General features: G+C 45.3%; 2 protein-coding genes and 1 non-coding gene across 7 annotated transcripts in view; 2 read left to right on the plus strand and 1 right to left on the minus strand.

Moving 5' to 3' along the window:
* The window catches only part of IMP4 (IMP U3 small nucleolar ribonucleoprotein 4), a 99,572-nt gene that overhangs the window by 6,594 nt on the left and 77,280 nt on the right, over positions 1–15,698 (minus strand). For 2 of the 4 annotated variants that reach the window (XM_077153412.1, XM_077153413.1), the window contains 3 exons: positions 7,754–7,805; positions 6,563–6,698; positions 1,857–1,965 (listed from right to left, as the gene is read on the minus strand). In XM_077153412.1, the coding sequence (XP_077009527.1) occupies positions 1,857–1,965; positions 6,563–6,565 (112 nt within the window). In that variant the 5' untranslated portion in view covers positions 6,566–6,698; positions 7,754–7,805. Of the gene's footprint in view, positions 1–1,856; positions 1,966–2,077; positions 2,614–6,562; positions 6,699–7,753; positions 7,806–15,698 lie in introns of those variants that run through there. The other 2 variants (XM_077153411.1, XM_077153414.1) reach the window with 2 other exon arrangements.
* VMA22 (vacuolar ATPase assembly factor VMA22) lies at positions 1,946–6,559 on the plus strand. Of its 2 annotated transcripts, XM_077153416.1 has the most exons (6): positions 1,946–2,906; positions 2,979–3,082; positions 3,167–3,249; positions 3,882–4,013; positions 4,619–4,705; positions 5,167–5,278. In XM_077153416.1, the coding sequence occupies exons 1-5, from the start codon at positions 2,796–2,798 to the stop codon at positions 4,669–4,671; spliced, it is 483 nt and encodes a 160-aa protein (XP_077009531.1). In that variant the 5' UTR covers positions 1,946–2,795; the 3' UTR covers positions 4,672–4,705; positions 5,167–5,278. The 2 variants fall into 2 exon arrangements, with proteins under 2 accessions (XP_077009531.1, XP_077009530.1); XM_077153415.1 differs by lacking the exon at positions 4,619–4,705 and having other exon boundaries at positions 1,949–2,906; positions 5,167–6,559.
* Positions 6,986–7,057, plus strand: TRNAE-UUC (transfer RNA glutamic acid (anticodon UUC)). Its single transcript has one exon. It is a non-coding gene; the product is annotated as a tRNA-Glu (tRNA).

The raw sequence follows: 15,698 nt of genomic DNA on the forward strand, positions 1-15,698 counted from the left end.
TTAGTGGGTCTACAAGTAATATTACCATATTGAAGGTGAACATGACTGCATGTTGTACAGAATCATGTATTCCACCCCCATTAACACTACAAATATAAATAAGTTCTTGCATGAACAACTTCACAGGTATGCATTTTGTACAAAGAGTAAATAATATCAGGGTAAAGGAGGAAAACTACATTGCATGCTATGGTCTATGTTCAGCAGGAAGATGTCTACAGTACCACAGCAACACCAGGGGTAAATAACTGTGGAACTGCAACCCATACCAAACTGAAGCCTGTTTTATAAATACTTATACTTTGAAATTTATTGCTTTTTCGTGTATATATTTCACAATAAAATTAAAATTTTAAAAAATTTTAAAATTAAAATTTTAATAATTTAAAAATTTTTTAAATTAAAATTAAAAAAAGAATAGATGAAGAATAAAGAAAATCTAGGACTTTTCTGGATTGTCTAGGACTGCTGTTTCTATACAAAGGTTGGCCAAAGAACCTGAAACTCTCCGACAACAGAACAGCTAATCATGCTGCGCAGAACCCTGATAGTGAAAAGTGCAATTCGACTAGCTCTAGATCATCTAGGTCAGAGGTCACCTCCACCAACTAAAGCTGAACCAGAGAAATAGGCTGGGTGGTGGGCATGAGATATTTGGAAAACCTTTGGAGTCATCATATAGAGTTGACCATTAATACACCATGGCCCCAGTATTCCTCTCCAATATTCCTTGGATCTTGCAAATAGAGAACATTAACCACAGCAGTGCTGTTCTTAATTACTCCAAACTGAAAACAAGCTCAGCACCATCAGAGAGCCACAGGGAAGGGGATGATTCGTCTGTGGCATGTTGGCATGAAGCAGCCCCTACTGCACTTGACGGATCTTAGAAACAATGTTGAGTGAATACATGAAGCTGCAAAAGAAGGCTACAACCCAATATTATTCATAAAACTATAACTCAACCAACGTGGTTTAGGAATACAAGTGTATATGTAGGGACAAACGGCAGTAAACAAACGATTTATTTTTAAACGGTATTCAATGTAGCGGTTATCTAACGGGGAAAATATTCGTGAATTTCAATGTACTGATCATGCTTCACTTTTTAATAAGGTCGCTGGACTATAGATGATTATTACATTATGCTTCCTAATATAAACATGTATATGCATCACACATCCTTTGTGTATACTTAAAACTTGGAAACAGAGCAATATTAAAATAGTCAGAGATATTGGGGGTGCTGCACCATCAGAGAGGAAACAAAAAGTTCCACCAACAGAAGAATCCAACAAAACAGATACAAATATGGTATTTATAATCAGGCCATGTGAAATGCAAACTCTTCATTTACAGGGCAAATGGAAATGTGGAGCGCGGAGGGGTGGGGAGAGGGACCAAGTTAGATTTCTACCTTATAAGCCAAACTAAATTACGTGCAAAAGTGATTAACAGTGTGAAAATACAAGGGAATCATAACAGCACTAAAAAAATATATATTTTTACAATCTTGTACTGATGAACCAGTAAGGAGAAAACCACCAGGAAGGATGGGGGCGGGGCGGGGAGAATAGCTACAGAACCCTGCAAATGTTTAACACTGGGGAAGAACTAGATACAGTGCAAAGAAAGTCAGTAGGGAAGCTGTAAAACAGGGACGCTGTAGCATAAACAACAAACAGTACCATCATATGGGAGGGCAGTTTACAAGAAGAATGGTCGATAAGAGCTAGAAGATGGGCAAACACTAAAAGAAGCATTGATGAACGCGTTTTATACCGCTGGGTTTTCGCCGAGCAAACATCTGGCACTTCTCAAGACTTGCTACCCGAAGACCGAGCCCCGCCCCCTACCTTCAAGCGCGCGCCGCAGTCGCTCTTTCTTCTCCTGGGCCGTGCGCTGCGCCTCCTCTCGGGCCTTGCGGTACAGGTACTCGCGGCGAAGGCGGGCCTCGCGGCGCAGCTGGGGGCAGAACGGGCGTCAGCGTCCGGGACCACCGCCTCCAGCCCCAGGGTACCATCCCCAACTCGCCGAGACCTCAGCCCCCAAACGCAAGCCCTCGCTTCTCCCCTACCATCCTAAATCTTCTTCCACGTGCGTCCGGGAGGGCCTGAAGCCACAACCCTCGCCGTCGTTTCCGCCTTCAACCAAGAAGGCCGCTAGAGGATTCGCTATTGCGGGCTGCTGTCGAAATTGCCCAATGGTAACAAGGCGAAGACCAAGCGATTGGCCAGTCCGGCACGACGTGCTCGCTGGAGAAACCAATAGACTCCGCTCACAGTATCAGGCGGCTCAGGCCAGCCATTAATAAAGATGTCGGTTTGTAGCTTCACCTCATGCTGCTGCCGTGCATAATGCCCTATATTAAGATGGCTGACAGCTAACGCTATCATAATTAGCGGCTCGAAACAGTCCGCCAACTGTGAAAGTGGCATAGCAATGAACTGGGGAGCGCCTACAGTTAAAAGCCGCTCTTCCGTTAACCAAAATGGTTGCCAAAGATCTTCGCCTCCTTTTCTCCGCAAAGCGGTGGCCCTTCTTTAAGGAGCAAGCGCCCACAGTCACCTCGCAGCCTACGCCATTTGTGCTGCCCGCTCAACAACGGCGGGCACTGAGAGCATTTCCGGCGCCGCTCGGCCGTAATCCGAAGTGTAGGACTCGGGGCATAGGTCTCGGAGCTGATTGGCTGTGAGGTGCACGGCGGACGGAAATTGGGCGCGGCGGGCGGAGTTTGGGCGCGCTGCGCTGAACCTGGCCGCGGCGGGTGGAGGGAGGGCTGTGGGAGCTGGGCCATGGAAGGACGTGACCTGCCGGCTCAGCTGGACTCGCTACTCCTGCAGCTGCTGGAGGACCTGGAGGAGCTAGAGGCAAAGCGGACGGCGCTGAACGCCCGCGTGGAGGAGGTGAGCAGCCTGCGGTGCGGGCGGGCGCAATGGGGGCAAGCGGAGGCTCAGCGTCCCCTTTTCTCTTCCCAGGGCTGGCTCTCGCTCTCCAAGTCTCGCTATGCCATGGGCGCCAAGTCGGTAGGGCCCCTGCAGTACTCCTCCCGCATGGAGCCTCAGGTTTGCGTCCGCATCAGGTGAGGAGCCTTGGGTCCCAGGCCATAGCAGGGACGCGGGCGGGCCGGGCCGCCAGAGGTGCATCCGCCCCTCTCGTCCTCCAGCGAGGTCCAGGACCAACTCCCGCAGTTCCAAGTGGTGAGTGCCGGCGCCCGGACCCCAGAGGATGTGGGACCCCGCGAAGCAGGTAAGCCCCCTCCTTTCCTTTGGGCCCCACTCTGTTGTCGAAGACCAGATGCACAGGACAGTCAAGGAGATAGTTCTGTTTAGAGTCCAGAAGACAGCGCCTGGATCCCAAGATCAGAATGTGCCAGCGCAGGGCGGTTTGCCTTAGACTTACCGGGAGGAATAGAGAACTGGGGTAATTTACAGTTGGGATCGCTTTGCAATCAAAGGGAATGTCAGTTGAACAGGAAATGTTTATCTTATCTCTGTGTCAAGCTAGTTTGAGGGGGACAAATTTCTTATCATAGCTAGTCAGTCAGGAGACAAAGAACAGGGCCTGAGTCTGGCCTTATCAGCAGGTTCGGGTAAAAGGAGAAGGACCGGTGTTTGTCCTTGTCGCAGGTAAACAAGGGGTTCTGCAGTCTTTGGGGTTCCTGTGAGAAAGTGGGCAGAAAGTCTTAAATCTTGTGGGAAGGGGTAGTTTATTGCCTTAAGCTGTTTCCTGTTACACAAAAGGGTACAAGAAGTGAGGGGATTTCTCAATCATTGCTGTTTTCATGGTGTCATGGGGCTGAAATAAAGTTCATTATTCTTGCTGGAAAAACCAAGAAGCAGGAAATAAGAGCCCCTGACTACTTGCCTTTCTTTTACCAGCTCTGCGCAGGCGCAAGGGCCTTACTAAAACCCAAGAGCCTGAGCCCTCGGCAGCCCCCCAGGACCCTCTGAACTGGTTCGGGATCCTGGTTCCTCTCAGTCTGCGACAGGCCCAAGCCAGCTTCAGCGAGGGTGAGTGATTCTTTCAGGTAGACCAACAACCCCCTGAGCAGAACTTGACCCTGCCTCCACATGGAGCTCTCAGGATGTCAGGACTGGGGCTGGTCTGAAAAGAACTCTGTAGGCTTTCTCTGTCCCTACTGTTGTTGGATACCTGCTGTGTCTTTGAAAACCATCTTCTACTGGCTGTTGGCAGTATTCCAGGCTCACTCTGGGTGTTGGGGAAACAACAGGGAACAGAAAGGACAAGCACTATTCTCTTCATGGAATGTTTATTCTAGGAGGGGAAAAAGGCAACATGGAGATAAGTGAATAGACTCTTAATGTCATACCAGGTCATGAAAATTTTTAGGAAGAAATAGGACAGTACGGTGGATGGAGTGGGACAGCTGTGGGCCGGGGATTGTTTTAGGAAGGGTGGCCAGGAAGGAGACAGTGTTCTGGGCAGAGGCTCCAGCCTTGAGATGAGGTTGCATCAGGTGTACTGCACAGCAAAGAAGAGGCCAGTGGGTTGGAGAGTCAGTAAGGTAGAGAGTGCTGTGAGTTGAGGAGTAGAGGGGACAGGGACGGATGGTTTGAGGGCTGTGTAGGCCGGATCAGGACTTTGTTTGCCACAGGCGTCACTGAGCAGAGGACAGCTCCATTGGATTCCTGTAGCTGCTGGGTGTGAACAGACTGGCAGGCAGAGGGTGGAGCAGGTGAAGGTGGGTATAAACAGGAGGATCCTGTACATGTTTGAGAGTAGAAGACCAGGATTTGGTGACAGATGGGATGCGGGTATCTGAGAAGGAGAGGAGTCAAGGATGACCTCATAGTTTCTATCCATAATGCCTGGAAAGATGGCAGGGCATCAGCTAGGGCATGAAGGCTGTGAGTAACAGCCTAGCGGACCCTCGAGTGGCCAGACATGGACTGGGTGAGTCAGTGGGCAGTGCCTACATGGTGAAGTTGCCAGTTGAGCAATCAGCACCTGCGTCTGGAGTAGGGGGTGGGGTGGGGGGGGTGGGAATGAGGCATTGGGTGGTGTTTAAATTCCAAGCCTATAAGAGATCATGTCTTCTTTCCTGAGTCTCCCCTTTTCTTTCCTGTATATCTGTGTCCAACAGCTGCTGGGTCGTAGGTTACACCACAAGCACCATGATGATGTGCTCTCCTCTTCCTCCAGGCTTGCAGCTGGCAGCAGACATAGCCACTCTCCAGACCCGCATCAACTGGGGTAGAAGCCAGCTCCGGGACCTTCAGAAGTGCCGGCAGCCTGACCCTCGGGCTGCCTGACCTGCCTACAGCCTCTCTGTGATTCTTCCTTCTTCCTTCACAGATTGCTCCACCCCCCCATCACAGCTAATCCCCCCTCTATAAAATTTCCCTGTTTGCATGTTAATGTCCCTAAAGAGGCAAAACGAGTCACATTGGAAACCACTTCTAGTCTGACATTCTTACAAACACACTCACCTGGGCCCATGAAAGACCAGAAACAGGCTCATGGATGAATGAGGTGTGATTCAGTTATAGGGTGAAATACTGTTTAATTGCTGACAGGAGTGGACAGGGTCCCTAGATCCTCAAAACTGAATTTGCGGGAGGAACAGACCACTTACAGCTGATGGAGCAGTACAGGATGATACCACTTAAATGAATGAACGAAACACCTGAGGAAATAGTTAGCCTTGGCAGTTTTTAAGTGGGGAAGTGAAAAAAAGTCTGGCTTAGATTTTTCAAGGAAACTCTAGGAAGAGAAGTTCCAAGTTTTTACATTCTGCATTTATCTTATTAGAAGGGCAATTGAGCCTCTTGGTTGAAGGACCAGTTGTGTTTGCTGTTCTGGGGACTCTGTCCATGTCCTTGCTTCATTTTTCTACTGGGTTGATCTATTTAACACTTTGTAGGAGCAATTTATGTTTGGGGAAAATCAGTGTTTTGTTCATATGAGATGTAAATTTTTTTCCCAGGTTGCCTTTTTTGTTGTTGTTCTATTTAACTTTTACTTGTTAAATAAAATATCACAGAAAAATACCTAAAACAATTGAATAGCTTAATGACTAAGGTAACCTATAGTAAACCAACAGTCGAATTTCTCATCATTCAGCTAGATTGGGGTTATAATTGCTGAGATTATGAGGAAATCCAGTGTTTTGGTTTTATGGATTTAGTTGGGGTATGGGCATCCAACTTTCTCTTGTCTACCATGGCATCTGTGTACTACTTGTTGCCTAATCCACCTTTACCCCTGACTTTAGATGCCCCCTTTCATTTAATCTCAGTACACACTGGCTCTTTTGGAACTTCCATTGTTTCATTGGTCTTCCTGCCAATTCCTGTACCACACTGTTAATTCTTGACCCTTTAACATAATTGTAATCCCGGTAGTCAGATTTGGGATTGCGATGAGGGGAAGTCCCCAAATCATGTTGAGTTTGAATTCCCGATGAAAATCTAAAGGAAGAACCCCTGTGATGAGACAAACAAAAAAATCCCCCTACCTAGCCCTAAAGAACAAAATCCTGCTGTCTACGAAGTGCACCGCCTGAATAAAAAAAAAAACATTCAATTTTTGCTTTTACCATAATTCTTGATCGGGAAAAGATATTCCCGTGGCCACCAGCCGCGCAGGTAGGGTTTTGTCTCGGGTCAGTTGACGTCAAATCCTTCACCGGTCATTGTTAGAGTACTTGTGTGTTCCAGGTGAAAGCGTGCCCTCTGCAAAAGAGAGCAAACGCTCAGGAAGGCGCCACAAACGCCCTCGCTATCTTAAACGCCGCGGCTCCAGTTTTCCAGGGGCCTTTCCGGAGGAGCGGCCCGGAGACATAATAGCACACGATCATTCAACCCCCAGGGCCGAACTCGGGAGCTCGCGCCGCAGTTGTCCCCGCGATTTCTGCGGGGGCGGGGCGGACGGTGTACGCAGCTGCCGCTTTGAGTTGTGATGCAGGACGCCGAGCTGACGTAAGTGATGTATATAAGACAGGAAAGACCTTAGCATCACTTCCCATATGGTCTAGCGGTTAGGATTCCTGGTTTTCACCCAGGCGGCCCGGGTTCGACTCCCGGTATGGGAACGGTGAGGACCCTTTTTTTAAGGGCAATTGTTGCTAGGCTTTGACCTTTTACCAGGTCAAATTAGGTAATTCTCTCCATATAAAAGATGGCTAATTTGAGGCCCTGGAACCTATGTACCCTGAGCTGGTTGGTTGGTTTATCGAAAACTGATCACTTACGTTATATACCATAAATATTACCGATGTTAATGCTATGCTAAATATCCAAATATTAAATAATATTTCAAATATTCAAAATTTATGAAATTATGCTGTGGAGAACGAAGGCTCTCACCCGTGCAGAAACGGGCGGGTCTGGGGTCTTTCAGGAATGCGCGGCCTCCTCATAGGGTACAGGGGGGCGGGACCGGGTCCGTGCAGGGGGCGGGGTCTGGGGCTGGTGGCGGCGGGGCAGGGCGTGGGCGGGTCTATCTAAGCAGGCATGGACCCAGCAGTATCTGCGACTTCTGGAAGGAAGTGTCTGAAGGAACAAAGGGCCTGGAGCTTGACCTTCAACACTGTCCGGTCCTGCAGCAACCGACACTGGGGAGAAACTGGGTATATGTGGGCAATGTGGGGAAACCTCCAGAGAAGTTCACGCCCATCCCACAGAAAAGACACATCCCAGAAAAGCTCTAAAGCGTCTGGGTAAGCCCTGACAAGTCTCACGTGACAGGTACAGGAGGACGGTGTGGACACCACCAGGAGCTATCTCACCTGAGCTGCGGCGGGGGAGGGCTTTCAGGCGCCGACTTCTGACTTCTTATATCTACATACAGAAAGATGCGGAAATGATTTAAGCAGTTTCCTCCACCTTTATATTTTGGGGTGGGTTAGAAATGTAGAGGAATTTACTCAAGGAATGATTGATTTGCAACTTAATTTATTACAATGATCCTTTCTCATGTTTTGCGGGCCTTTTGTTCAAATAAAATCTTATTATTTACAAAAAAAAAAAGTAACTCGGGCTCTGTACCTCCATCACTGAAGGTGGTGGTGATCAGAAGAAAAGAGCAGATTCCTGGCCCAGATCTCCAAGGCATGTCCTCTCAAAGCTGAAGGCGACCTGTCTTGGAATCTGAGACCCAGAGTGGGGAGTGCTGGCCTAGGTTCAGGTGAGGTGAGGAAGGACAGTCACCTGCTCTCTGACCACTCCCTTCTGTAGCTCATGCTGTTCTCCAAGTGGCTCCTGTTCCTGGTTTTCCTGTTATGCTTCAGGCAGCCTCTACCTTGTTCCTCAGTTGGCAGGCCCTAGCCCCCAATCCGAGAGTTCCCTTCACCACATCCCGTCTGCATCTCACCAATCCCGGGTCAGGTTCTCTCGAGTCATGGCCAGTGGTTTTCTCATCTCAGGACCTGGGTGTCAGGGCATCGACAATAGGTCTAAGGCTTAGCCATATCCCTAGGGCAACCCTGTAATATCAAAAGGGCCTTTAAATATGTCTCTTCCTCGGCTCTACAATAACAGGGATAAGAACCCCAGCCACACTCCTGCATCAGCAACCACCTCCGGCTAGCTCTGGACCTGGCCACTGTACCTATGATAGGGCCCTGGCCCTGGGACTGGCCTTGCTGTCACCCTCACTACTGCCCTGGCTCTTCCCTTTGTCCATACCTTAACCTGCCTTATCAAGGCCCTCACCCTCTCCCTCATCATGGCCATCACTCCTGCCCCAGAGATATCCCTCACGCTGGGATGTGCCGACATCGTTACCCTTGCACTGCTGGAGCCCTAGCACTTTCCTTGGGTGTTGCCTTCTCCCTGGCTTTGGTCTGAACCAAAAGATCCTTGGACAGTTTTGTCCTTGGCCTTGGCTTGTGCATCAACCCAGTCCTTACTCTCACTTTCTTCCTCATCCTGACCCTGGATCTGGCTTCTACCATGTCACTGGCCATTGTCCTAGCCTGGGACTTTTGCTGGCCCTCAGCCTTGAGTCTGCCCTGATTCTCACTCTAGCTGTGACCCTGGCCCTGGCACTGGTTTTCTTTCAAAACCTGGACCTTTCCCAGACCATTGCCCTGGTCCACAAACTCACCCCAACCTGACCATCCAGGTTGAAATTGGATGGTGCAGGTGAATGTGCAGAGGAGGTAGCTGAATCACAGTGAGTGTATAAAGAGTGTTGAAGATCAGGAAATGAGTGTGAAAAGCTTGATTGTTGAATTATATATTGTTCTAGTTTGCTAGCTGCCAGAATGCAATATACCAGAAACGGAATGGCTTTTTAACAAGGGGAATTTAATAAGTTGCTAGTTTACAGTTCTAAGGCCGAGAAAATGTCCCAATTAAAGCAAGTCTACAGAAATGTCCAAAGACATCCAGGGAAAGATACCGTGGTTCAAGAAGGCCGATGAAGTTCAGGGTTTCTCTCTCAAATGAGAAGGCACATGGCGAAAACAGTCAGGGCTTCTCTCTCGGCTGGAAGGGCACATGGCGAATACGGCATCATCTGCTAACTTACTCTCCCGGCTTCTAGTTTCATGAAGCTCCCCGGGAGGCATATTCCTTCTTCATCTCCAATGGACTCTCTGCTTCATGATGCTGTAGCATTCTCTGCTCTCTCTGAATCTCTCATTCTCCAAAATATTTCCTCTTTTATAGGACTCCAATAAACCAATCAAGACCCACCCAAATGGGTGGAGACATGTCGTCCCCTAATCCAGTTTGACAACCATTCCTGACTAAATCACATCATCCAGGGAGATGATCTCATTACAGTTTCAAACATATAGTATTGAACAGATTATTTTACCTTTATGAAATGGGATTTTGTATTAAAACATGGCTTTTCTTAGGGGGCATACTTCCTTTCAAACCAGCACATATATAGAGAGTGTTCAGAGAATATAAGTCTGAAGGAACAGAGGGACTGTACAAAGAAGTGTAGTTGAACAGCAAACAGTAAATGTGCAAAGATTTATTTATGAATAAGTAATGATTATGAAAGGAGTTGGTGTTGGATAGTACAAATTAGTGTGGAAAGAGTCATAGTTGAATTGCACTAAGTTGGCAAGATTCATGAATGGCACAGAGTAGATGTGAAGTAAAGGTTGTTAGATTTGACAAAGCTGTGCTTAGAATGGTGTGCAAAAGTTTTGTGGAATGGAAAATATTGGGTGTGCCAGAGGTGGATGTTTTGTGATGAAGGAAAGATGTAGTGAGTAGTCTTTGAGTCACATACAGTTAATATATAAAGAATTGCTGTCAAATAGCAAACAATGAGCATGAAAATAGAAATTGTTAAATTGCACAATGTGTATTATGCAAACAGTGGAAGATAGATGGTGTAGAATGAGTGTGCAAAGAGTGTAGCTGAATCACACATAGTACATGTTAAAGAGTGGTTGTTATTTAACACACTGTGAATATGCAAGTAGTGATTGTTTATTGGCATAATATGGGTGAGATTGGAGTAAATATTAGATGGAGTATTAGGATACATAGAGTCCCCTTCAAAAATTCATGTCCACCTGGAACATCAGAATATGACCTTTTTGGAAAGAGGGGCTTTACATATGTAATAAGTTAAGATGAAGTCATACAGGATTAGGTTGGGCCAAAAATCCAATGACTGGGGCCATGTGAAGACACAGAGAAGACACACAGGAAAGGCCACATGATAATGGAAGCAAAGATTGGAATGATGCAGCTACAAGCCAAGGATCTCAAGGGATGGCTGGCAAGCCCCAGAAGCTAGAAGCTAGGAATAGGCAAAGAAGAGTTCTTTCCTGCAGTCTTCAGACAGAGCATGGCTCTTGTGCTGGTTTGAAAGGGTGTATGTCCCCTAGAAAAGCCATGTTTTAATCAAAAACCCATTTCATAAAGGTAGGATAATCCCTATTCAATACTGTATGTTTGAAACTATAATCAGATCATCTCCCTGGAGATGTGATTTAATCAGGAGTGGTTGTTAAACTGGATTAGCTGGAGGAGTATCTCCACCCATTTGGGTGGGTCTTGATTGGTTTACTGGAGTCTTATAAAAGAGGAAACATTTTGGAGAATGAGAGATTCAGAGAGAACAGAGAATGCTGCAGCACCACGAAGCAGAGAATCCACTAGCCACTGCTTTGGAGATAAAAAAGAAAAACACCTCCCGGGGAGCTTCATGAAACAGAAAGCCAGGAGAGAAAGCTAGCAGATGACGCCGTGCTCGCCATGTGCCCTTCCAACCAAGAGAGAAACTGTGACTGTGTTCACCATGTGTCTTCTCACTTGAGAGAGAAACCCTGAACTTCATCAGCTTTCTTGAACCAAGGTATCTTTCCCTGGATGCCTTTGAGTGGACATTTCTATAGACTTGTTTTAACTGGATATTTTCTCGGCCTTAGAACTGTAAACTAGCAACTTATTAAATCCCCCTTTTTAAAAGCCATTCTGTTTCTGGTATATTGCATTCCGGCAGCTAACAAACTAGAACAGCCCTATTTACACCTTGGTTTTCCTTCTTTCTTGATGAAAATTTGGAATGTTTCCACCTTTTTGCAATTGTGAATAGTGCTGCTATGTACATATGTGCATATGTATTTGTTTGGATACCTGTTTTCAATTCTTTTACATATGTACTTAGGAATGGGATTTCTAGATTATAGGGTAGTTATATGTTTAACTTTTTGAGGAACTACCAAACTGTTTTCAAAACAGTTTGTAAACTGTTTTCCACATTTTACAATACCACCAGCAATGTACAATGTTGCAATTTCTCCATAGCCTCACCAAAATTTGTTCATTTCCATTTATTACTTTTTAATTAAGCCATCCTAGTGGGTTTGAAGTGGTGTCTCACTGTGGTTTTGACTTGCATTTTCCTATTGACAAATGATGTTGAATACCTTTTCATGTGTTTATTGGCCATTTGTGTATCTTCATTGTAGAAATGTCTGTGCAAATCCTTTGCTCATTTTAAAATTTTATCAGTTGACTTATTGTTAAGATGTAACAGTTTTTTATGTATTCTGGATACTAGGCCCTTATTAGATATATAATTTCCAAATATTTTCTCACATTCTTTAGGTTTTCTTATTACTGTCTTGAAAAATATTCTTTAATGCACAAAAATTGTAACTTTTCACAAAGTCCAATTTATCTATTTTTTCTGTTTTTCTCCTGTACTTTTGGTGTCATATTTAAGAATCAATTACCAAGTCCAAGATCATGAATATTTGCCCCTATGTTTCCTCCTAAGAGTGTTAGGTTTTAGCACTTCTGTTTAAACTGTTGATCCAGTTTGAGGATCTGTTTGTATATGGTGTAAGGGAGAGGTCCACCTTCCGTCTTTTGCATATGGTTATTCAGTTGTCTCAGCACCATTTCTTGAAAAGATTCTTCCTTTCCAGGAAAATGGTCCTTGCATCCTTGTTGAAAAGCAGTTGACCTTAGATGTATGGCTTTATTTCTGGACATGGAATTCTATTCCATCCTTAGTCCAGCACCACACAGCCGTGATGGCTGTAGCTTTGTAGTAAGCCTTGAAATTACCTCAGTGGGGGACAGAAGAAGTTGGTGGAGCAAGTTTATCTGCCAACCCATGGTCCCCTCCTGCACCTAGTCCCCGCCACTCCATCCCGGGCCAGCCCCTCCTGCAGCTCCAGCCCTCACAGGCTCCCTTCTGCAGGCTTCTCTCCCTCTCCTGAACTTTTTTCTTGCTCTCTCTCTCTTTCTCTCCTCGGCCATCCCCAACAACTCAAAAACATACTGCTGCATTCTGCACCTTAAAGTGCTTTCCCTGCACCCTTCCCTCACCCCCCACTTTTCTCCCTATCACCCTGGTTCTCCCCTCCTTCCTTGTGGGTTCCCACCAGGGTGTCTGTACTTGCACTTCTGCTTCCTCACCTCTCTTCTCCACCCCCACCAGGCTCTGTGTCTCCTGTTCCTCCAGAGTGAGCTCATCCAAGTGACCAGCACCTTCCGTTTCACCAAGGCTTCTTGTTAGACCTTGACTTCCTCCCTTCAATGCTCTACAGCCTTTAACCTGCTTATCTTAGCCCTCTGAAGCAACCCTCTCCCCCATCCCTGGGGTTACGCCTCTGGCATATCCTGCCCTCTACCTCAGATCTGGCAGATACTACAGATACTGCTTTCAAAGTACCATTCAGACCTGACTGGCTCCCCCTGCCCTGGCTCTGCCCAGCTGCTGTCTGTCCTCTCCCCAGCCTCAGAGCCACCCTTCTAGGACCTACAATTGAATTTAGCTTCATGGGTTTATTTATGGGCACTCAATTCTATTCCATTGGTCTGTATAGGTGTAACTTAATGCAGCACCACACTATTATGATTGCTGTAGTTTTGTAGTAAACTACAAAAGACTACAAGTAAGTCTTGAAATCAAGACATTTAGACCTCAAACTTTGTTCTTTTTCAAGATTGTTTTGACTGTTTGGGACACTTGAAGATTTATAGGAATTTGAGGACCAGCTTTTCCATTTCTGCAAAAAAGTCCATTGGAATTTACATTACTGAATCTGCAGATCACTTTGGGGAGTGTAGTGGTTTGAAGCTTTATGTAGCCCGATAAATATGAGTTCACATTTAATCCATTCCTGTGGGTATGAATCTGTTGTAAGTAGAAACATTTGATGGGTTATTTCAGTAGAGTCCCACCTCAATCAGGATGGATCTTAATCCTATTACTAGAGTCCTTTATAAGAGAATGATATTCAGACACAGAGAAAAAAAAAAAGCCACAGAAATCAAGGAACAATATCAATGGAACTGTGGCAGTTTGAAGCTATTGTGTACCCCAGAAAAGCCATGCCCTTTAATCATCATTCAATATTGCTGGATGGAATCTTTTGTATTGTTTCCATGGAGATGTGATCCATCCAATTGTGGGTGGGCTTTAGAGACCTTTGGAGATGCAGAAGGAAAACGCCCCCTTTCATGAAACAAGAAGCTGGGAGGGAAAGCCAGCAGACGTGTGCATGTGTTTTTTCCAGCAGACAGAAGTGTTCTGGACCCATCGGCCTTTCTTAAATCAGATATTTTTTCCCTGGGTGCCTTTGTTGAGACATTTTCATGGCTTTAGAGCTGTAAACTTGCAGCTTAATAAATTTCCCCTTTTAAAACCATTCCATTTCTAGTATATTGCAGCTTACAGACTAAAACAGGAACCCTCAAGAGAAGGGAGAGATCAGGAAAGTTGCCACCATGTGCATTGTCCAGTGACAGAGGAGCTAAGGATAGCCAGCAGCAAGCTCCAAGTACTAGTGTCACCACTAGACCAGCTCCACAAGAAATGCTAAAGGGAGTTCTTCAGGTTGAAGGGAAAGGACACTAGATAATAGATTAAAGCTGCATGAAAAAATACATATAAAAATGTGGGCAGAATTGAGAACTTAATGACATTTAGCCTTCCAACTCATGAATATGGAATATCCGTTCATTTAATTAGGTCTTCTTTGATTTCTTTTAGCAAGGTTTTGTAGTTTTCTGCACATAGGTCCTCTTGGTTAAGTTTATTCCTAGATATTTGATTCTTTTAGTTGCTATTGTAAATTGAATTTTTTTCTTGATTTCCTCCTTGGATAGTTCATGACTAGTATATAGAAGGACTACTGACTTTTGCTGTTGATCTCGTTTCCTGACATGTTGCCCAACTCATTCATTACCTCTAGTAGCTAAATTTTTGCAGATTTTTTACATATAGGATTATGTCATCTGTAAATAATGAAATTGTTCCTTCTTCCTTTCCAATTTGAATGATTTTTTATTTCTTTTTCTTGCCTAATTGCTCTAGCTAGGACTGCTAGCACAATGTTGAATAACAGTGGTGACAGTGGGCATCTATGTCTTGATCCCAATCTTAAAGGAAAAATATTTAGTCTCTCACCATTGATATGATGTTAGCTGTGGGGTGATCATATATGCCTTTTATCATGTCAAGAAAGTTTCCTTTTATTTCTAGTTTTCAAAGTGTTTTCATCAAGAAAGGATGCTCAATCTTTGTCAGATGTCTTTTCTGCATCAATCAAGATGATCATGTGTTTTTTCTCTTCTGATTTGTTAATGTACTATATTGCATTAATTGATTTTCTTGTGTTAAACCACCGTTGCATACCTGGGATAAAACTCACCTGGTGATGGTGTATAATTCTTTTAATGTATTGTTGGATGCAGTTTGCAAGTATTTTGCTGAGGATTTTTACATATATATATTTATATATTCATTAGAGAGATGGGACTATAATTTTATTTTCTTGTAATATCTTTATCAGGCTTTGGAATTAGAGTGATGTTGGCTTCATAGAATGAGTCAGGAAGTGTTCCCTCTTGTGGTAGTTAGGTTCAGGTGTCAACTTGGCCAGGTGAACATGCCTGGTTCTCTTGCTGTGGACCTGAGCCAATGGTACATGAAACTCATCTGTTGCTTGTTACATCTGCAGTCAGCTAAGAGGCTAAGAGGCATAGCCTGCTCTAATGAATGATGTTTGATTTAATTGGCTGGTGTTTAAATGAGAGAGCTCATCATAGCACAGCCCAAGCAGCTCAGCATACTCATCTCAGTACTCGCAGCTCAGCCCAGGCCTTTGGAGATGCAGAAAGAAATCACCCTGGGGAAAGTTGTTGGAACCCAGAGGCCTGGAGAGATGGCCAGTAGAGATCACCCTGTGCCTTCCTATGTAAGAAGGAACCTCAGTTGAAAGTTAGCTGCCTTTCCTCTGA

This window comes from Tamandua tetradactyla, chromosome 3, assembly GCF_023851605.1.
Source record: "Tamandua tetradactyla isolate mTamTet1 chromosome 3, mTamTet1.pri, whole genome shotgun sequence".
Lineage (NCBI taxonomy): Eukaryota > Metazoa > Chordata > Mammalia > Pilosa > Myrmecophagidae > Tamandua > Tamandua tetradactyla.

What these genes read in the sequence shown, in the direction of transcription:
- VMA22 (XM_077153415.1), top strand. Translation starts at nt 2,796, where the DNA reads ATGGAAGGACGTGACCTGCCGGCTCAGCTGGACTCGCTACTCCTGCAG. An exon ending in TGAACGCCCGCGTGGAGGAG is followed by an intron (nt 2,907 to 2,978) that starts GTGAGCAGCCTG and finishes TTCTCTTCCCAG; the next exon opens with GGCTGGCTCTCGCTCTCCAA. An exon ending in CAGGTTTGCGTCCGCATCAG is followed by an intron (nt 3,083 to 3,166) that starts GTGAGGAGCCTT and finishes CTCGTCCTCCAG; the next exon opens with CGAGGTCCAGGACCAACTCC.